At 60.8% G+C, this 6705-nt stretch overlaps 1 protein-coding gene across 1 annotated transcript in view; it reads left to right on the top strand.

Annotated features, from left to right (window-relative positions):
* The window catches only part of RUSC1 (RUN and SH3 domain containing 1), a 26557-nt gene extending 20258 nt beyond the window's left edge, over positions 1–6299 (top strand). The window contains exons 5-11 of the mRNA XM_024219940.3: positions 186–262; positions 587–761; positions 1091–1196; positions 2026–2072; positions 2587–3688; positions 4690–4818; positions 5617–6299. Of these exons, the coding sequence (XP_024075708.2) occupies positions 186–262; positions 587–761; positions 1091–1196; positions 2026–2072; positions 2587–3688; positions 4690–4818; positions 5617–5785 (1805 nt within the window). The 3' untranslated portion in view covers positions 5786–6299. The remainder of the gene's footprint in view (positions 1–185; positions 263–586; positions 762–1090; positions 1197–2025; positions 2073–2586; positions 3689–4689; positions 4819–5616) is intronic.
* The last annotated feature ends 406 nt before the right edge of the window (positions 6300–6705 follow it).

The following is a 6705-nucleotide window of genomic DNA, read 5'->3' on the forward strand; positions in this document are numbered from 1 at the left end:
TTGCAGGGGACAGGCGCTATCCCTGTCCCAGCCAGCAGGGGGTGCTGCGTGGCAGGGGCCAGTGTATGAAGTGATGCCGTCCAGCCCTAGCTAGTCAGGGCTCCCTTTCCGTGGGCGTGGGCTCAGGTGCAGCTGTTGTGGGGACTCAGCACAGGCCTGACTTGTCCCTTCTCTGTCCGTCCCAGCCCTGCTGGTTGGCATCAGCGCCTCCGTGGAGAAGCTCATTGCTCACTTCAACACGGCAAGGAGCCTGGTGCAGAAGGTAAAGCTCTGGGGAGGGGCAGGGTCTCTGGCCTGGGCCGTGGGTCCGGTGGCAGAGGCTCAGCTGCTGCCTTGCCTATTAGCTAGGTCATGTCCCCTCCCTGCTGGCTGGGTGGGTGGGGCTATGTGGGCATCATGGGCACCCTGTTCCCTGGCCTGCGTCTCATATGCCATGAATGCCGGGAGCTGGAAGCAACATGGCGGGCTGTCCCAGGCAGAGGGAACCCACCATCCCTGCCCTGCCGGCTCTGGGGGAGGAGGGGGAGGGACACGACACCTGTCTCCCCACCACTCCAAACCATCACCTGCCCCTCTCGTTGCCCAGACGCAGCTGGGCGACAGCCGGCTAAGCCCAGATGTGAGCTACCTGCTGCTCAACACCCTGTGCCCGGCGCTCTATGCCCTGGTGGCAGATGGGTTGAAGCCCTTCCAGAAGGACATCATCACGGGCCAGAGGAGGAGCTCGCCCTGGAGCGTGGTGGAGGCCTCGGTCAAGCTGGGTAGGTTGGGGGGATGTTGCTGGAGGGGGCTTAGTCTGGCCCCAGGAGACACCATCGGTCCCCCTGGTCGAATAGCGTGATAAAGCCCAGGGCCCCAGGGAGCGCGTGGGAAGGGCCAGCCAGGTGCCTCCAGCTCCAACGCACCAATCTATTGGGAGATGAAGGTGACTGGGGCTGTGTCCCCAATGCCTCTCATTGGCCTGATGCTGCCATGGCTGTTGGCTGCTCTCTGAGCAGGGCCCCCCACTCCATGCCAGGCTTCCGGGAGGGAGAGGAGCCAAACTCAGGGGAGATGGCTGCTGAGTGGCTCTGTGCCGTGTGTTCTACAGGTCCCGGCACTCGGCCCCTGCACTCGCTGTACTGGCAGGTGTCCCAGCTGGCTCCCCTCCGCAGCAGCAGGCAGAGGTTCCACGCCTTCATACTCGGCCTTCTGAAGTAAGTAGCAGGCTTGGGCACTGCTTTGCCCCCCCAGGAGAGGCTGAGAGAGACGCTGGGCTCCCTGGGCAGGATGGTCCCTGCCGGGGGAGTGCTGGGCCTGGGAAGGGGGTGGTTCCCGTGTCTCGGAGCCCTTCTCCGTGCCTCAGCCTGCAGCTGCTGGACTTACTGTCACATGGGTGTGCACTCTCTTGTGCTTGCTCTCACCCGCGTGCTCACAGGTGCTCCCGTGTGTGGGTGTGTGCTCTCTCTCTCAGTTTTTGCCATTCTCTCGCTCGCTCACACTCATGGCCATGGCCTCACTCACGTTTACGGTCCTACATTCGTTCTCAGCTGGACACTGGGACTGTTATTCAGGGTGAGATGGGAAGCCCCAACCCAGGGGAGGGGAGCTAGGGTGCAGGCAGATGGGGGAAGGAGCTGATGCTGGCACCTGCCGTATGAGGCACCCAGGTTCAGTCTCAGGTCTGGTTCAGGGCGCCATGGCGCCAGAAGCTTCGCTGTGGTATGCCGCCGGCACAAATGAGCAGAACCTGGGTGGGGGCACCCTGGTGTCTGCTACCTTCGGACGGGGATCCCCCTGTGCCTCCTGCACACTCCAGGAGCTGGAACTTTGGCAAACCTGGTGTTTAGCCAAGTGAACCCAGAGACCCAGAGCGCTAGGATGTTGCCACCCCTAGGCAGAAGTCAGCAGATGTGGGCTCTGGACTCCTGGGCCTGCGCCAGCTAGGGCGGCCCCTGAGTCAGGCAGTTTAGTGCTGTTGCCACAGCCCAGTCTGAGGCTGTCGTTCTGAACAGTTGTAACTTGGACCTTTTCTGTCTCGTTCAGCATAAAGCAGCTGGAACTGTGGCTCTCCCACCTGCAGAAGAGCTCAGGTAGGGAGCAGTGGGCTCTCTGAGCTCCGGTGCTGTGAGCCCACCAGGGCAATGCCCATCTGGGGCTCCTTTAATGGGACACAGGAGTCCTTTCCCACCACCGTGCCTCAGCTGAGGTAGGGGGAGGATCCCGGGCAGCCTGGTTGCTGAAGTACAGATGGAAGTTCCCCCCATGCACGGGCTGCCAGTGACAGACCCAGAAGAGGCAGGCTGGTGTCCCTGGGTGGAGGGATGGGATGCGGGGGGCTCGGTGGGGTGGCTCTGTGAGGTGGAGGGGCTCTGGGGAGTAGTTATGTGGGGGGGGGGCTCGGTGGGGTGGTTCTGTGAGGTGGGGGGCTCTGGAGAGTGGTTCTGTGGGGGAGCTCTGTGAGATGGGGGCTTGGTAGGATGGGGGGGCTCTGTGGGTGGGTGGGTGGGGGCTCTGTGGGGTGGTTCTGTGGGATGGGAAGGTTCTGTGGGGTGGGGGGGGCTCTGTGGGTGGGGGGTGCCATCTCACCCTGCCTGTGTCTCTTAGATGTCATCTCTGTCCTCTACCTGCCCACGGCCTTCTTCTCCCTGAGCCAAGGCCCCTTCCCGCACTTGGCCCGTGAGCTGCTGCTCCTCGTCCAGCCCCTCTCTGTGCTGACCTTTCACCTCGACCTGCTCTTCGAGCACCACCACCTGCCCGTGGATGTGCGGCCCCTTCCCCGCAGGCCGGACTCCCCCCACAGCCACCCCCTTGGCCCTGCCCTGGTGGCTGCTCCCGCACAGGGCCGGGACCCTAGTGACCAGGCCGAGGGGGCCGAAGGCCGAGGTGGTGCTAGCCCAGAGCACCAGCTGACCACCGATGGCCCCAGGAGGGCAGCCCTGGTGGGCTCGGAGGAAAGCGCTAGATCCCAGTACAGCGCAGCAGCCGCCAAATCGCCCCCCAACCCCCCGGCGGGCGTCTCCCTGAAGCAGACATTCCAGCAGGTGCTGCAGTGGGGGGAGCAGCTCACCCAGACACTTCTGGGACCTGAGGGTCCTGCCGAGCCTGAGAAACACCAGCAGCCTGTCCCGCAGGACACAGGAGAGAGGCGGGGCAGCTGGTGGGAGCAGCTAAGCCAGGCCTCCGGAGTCTACACCACGGCCACGAAGGAAAGGTTTCCCTTCACCCGCTGGACGAAGCTGCGGGTGGCTGCAGGGGACACCAGCTCCAGCCTAGCTGCTCCGCCCCACGGATCCAGCCAGGCTTCTGCGAATGAGTTCGGTGCTCGGGGAGGGGAGGGGGCCAGCGGCAGAGACCTGCAGCTCCTCAAGCCCAGAGCTGGGGAAGGAGGTGCTGAGGCTCCAGGTCCAACGCCCTCCAGCAAGGCAGGAAGCTTGGAGGCTCCTCATGCTGAAGAGCTGCCGCCGCAGGCCAGGACCAAGGGATGCGCAGGCCCCAGGGAGACTGAGCCGCCGGAGCCCTCTGCCAGCAAGACACGCCTGCCTCCGTCCGAGGAGCCGGACCCTGATGGGAGCCAGGCAGCCACGCCCAACCTGAACATGGGCGGCTCCCCCATCCGCCCTAACTGGCTGGGCCGACTCTTTGGGGCCACGTGTCCGCCTGCCAGAGGCTTCCCCGCCGACTCTGACACCAGTGCAGCCAAGTCCAGGTCAGTGCCTGGTGGGATGGGGCAGGGTGAGCCGTTGCAGGGCTTCCCCCTTCTTCAGGGCAGTGACATGGCCCATGCCCTGCATCTGTGGCTTGGCTCCTAGACTGTGTCCAGCAAACAGCCTGCAGCGTGGGGCGTTAGCAGTTTCTCAGTTACAGGCCCTTGGGTGCTATTGCTTCTAATGGCACCAGCCCCCCAGGGGAGGGGCTGTGGGCTGCTCCGGGCAGGGCCCAGTGGAGGAGCAGGTTCTGGGCCGTTTCCCCAGTAGACATTCAGGCCTCTTGCTCAGCCTCTTGCCCAATTCCAAACCCACCTGGGATGTTGCTGCAGGAGAAGAAATGCCCAATACTGCTGTGTCAGGCCTGGTCTACACTACGACTTTAATTCGGATTTAGCTGCGTTAATCCGAATTAACCCTTCACCCGTCCACACTACAGAGCCAGTTAATTCGAATTAAAGGGCACTTAAAATCGATTTCTGTACTCCACCTCGACGAGCGGAGTAGCGCCTAAATCGATTTTGTTAATTCGAATTAGGGTTAGTGTGGCCGCACACCACCGAATTACTGTGGTTAAAGTAATGGGGTAGTGTGGCCGCACACCACCGAATTAATGTGGTTAAAAACCGAATTAATGTGCTTAGTGTGGCCGCGCACAATCGAATTTATACAACCTGTTTCCCAAATTCGAATTATCTAAATTCGGATTAATCCTGTAGTGTAGACATACCCTCAGTAACACCCCTCCCTCTCCCTCCCCACTTGCACCCAGCGTCGCCCATGGGTCCAGGACGGTTTATACAGGGGATGTTATGGGGGTTCCAGATTTCAGACACAGTCTTTGAAAATGTGACTCTTTCTTGCAATGTTTTAGTTGGGGGGCCACACTTGGGGACCTGGGGATCTTGCCCCCCCTTTTTTGCCCTTGGTGATCTGTGAGCCTTTCTCTGTCCCATCGAGGTGTTTCTCAGACTGTCTGGTGACTCCCTCTGCTCTCTGGCAGGAGACCTTCCAGCTGGCTGCCCCCCAGTGTGAACGTTCTCGCCCTGGTTCTGAAGGGGGGGCCCTCTGAGAAGGCCTGGCCTCAGGAACAGCAAGAGAAGAAAGCGTCTGACTCGCCCCAGTTGCACAGGTGCCTGGGGGGATTCCAGTGTTTGGGGTTGGGTGGGTTGAAGAATTTGATGGATTTCTGAGTTCCCAAAAGTGCTGGGTTGGTGCCAGGTCCCGTGTTCTTCTTCCACACCATCCTTCAAGTCCGCAGCCCCTGCTAGCCTAGCCCTGGGTTGCCGCCACATTCGGAGCTCTGCTGGTGCCCCTCGCTCCCAACCCAGAGCCCCTTGTTAGCCCAGCCCTGGGCTGCCTCCATATGTGCAGCCCTGTCAATGTCTCTCAATCCCAACCTGCAGCCCCCTTCTAGTCCAGGTCTCTGAATTGCACAGTGGGTTTGTGAGGGGGATTCTTGGCTGAATTTGTCTAATTGACCTTGGGAGCCATCTGGACTAAGGGCCCTGGCGTTTCCTCTCTGGGACGCCTGGTTTCAGCTGAGACTCGGGTACGACAGGGCATCAGATGTCTCAGGTCACTCCACAATGCCTGGTCATAGGCCAGCACCTGCCACCCCAGTCTTGTTGGCGCCTTGTTCCTGGCTTGTGGACTGCAGCTCACTCACCCTTTGTGTAACCCGGCTTGTGGATTCCCAGCCACGATCCCTGTGTGGAACCCCACCAGGGTCTGGCAGAGGGTTGCCAACCTTCCAGGATTGGCATGGAGTCTCCAGGAATTAAAGATTAATCTTTATCATGTGATGAAATCTCCAGGAATACATCCAACCAAAATTGGCAACCCTCAACCGTGCCCCTGACCTACAACCCCCCCCATTCCCCCCCGCCCGTGGGTCTAGCCCCTAATTGAGCCCCTGTTTGTTGTGCAGGGCTGTGCGGGCGCTGTGTGACCACACCGGGGCTGGCGACAATCACCTGAGCTTCAGGAGAGGGGACGTCCTGCAGCTCCTAGCCACAGTGGATGAGGACTGGATCCGCTGTTGCCATGGAAACAACACTGGCCTAGTTCCTGTTGGCTACACGTCCCTGATTTTATGAGGAGGAATCCCGCATGAAGCATCTGCCGGCCCCAGGGCAAGAGCCGTGACCCTGTGATTTCCCTAAGCAGCTTTTGGGGGCTAGTTCCAGGCCACGAGTGCGAAGGGTTCCCTGGTGTCAATTCTCTGCTGTGTGGTAGCACCAAGACGCAGGCACTAGCCAAGGGGTGCAGTGCCCGACGGCTCCCTGCCACCCATGCTTCTCTGCAGCAGTGCAGTTAACTTAGCTCCCGCTCTGAGCCCTGCCCCTGCATCGCAATGGTCCTGGTGTGTCTTTTGTGTGTTGTCTCAACTGTTGCCTTTCTGTGTCCCTCTGCTCCTGTGCAGTAATCACACTTGAGTATGTGTCAGCCCGGCATGCCCGGGTGCTGCGCCCCCTCCCGCCCCCGGCTGGGTTGTGCAGCACGCAGACCCAGGCTGGAGCAGGGCAGTGGTTGGGCAGCCCCAGCACCATGTAAATACCTGTGACCATAGGAACAAAAAACACTGTCTGGGCAGCAATGGGGGGGGGGAAATAAAAGGTGCAACTGAAACACAGCCCCCTGTCGCTGGATCATTGCAAACCTGGTGCTGTGCACAGCCCGCAGGCAGGCGCCAGGAGCGTGTGTCACAGACTCCCCTCCTCCCCGCCCCTGGACCTGTGGCCCTGCACCTACGGTGACCAGATGTCCCGATTTTATAGGGACAGTCCCAATAATTGGGGCTTTTTCTTACACAGGTGCCTATTACCCCCCCACCCTCTGTCCCGATTTTTCACACTTTCTATCTGGTCACCCGACCTGCACCTCAGAGCTCCAGGGTTCCACTTTCCTGGGCACAAGCATGTCCAGGGCTGTGCTGCCATTTCTGGGCAGCAGGTGGCACAAGCACCCTGCAGGCCAGTGTGTTACCCGCACCCACAAGGGCTAATTGGGATCCCCA

Source organism: Terrapene carolina, unplaced genomic scaffold (assembly GCF_002925995.2).
Source record: "Terrapene carolina triunguis isolate 2854851 unplaced genomic scaffold, T_m_triunguis-2.0 Scaffold397, whole genome shotgun sequence".
NCBI lineage: Eukaryota > Metazoa > Chordata > Testudines > Emydidae > Terrapene > Terrapene triunguis.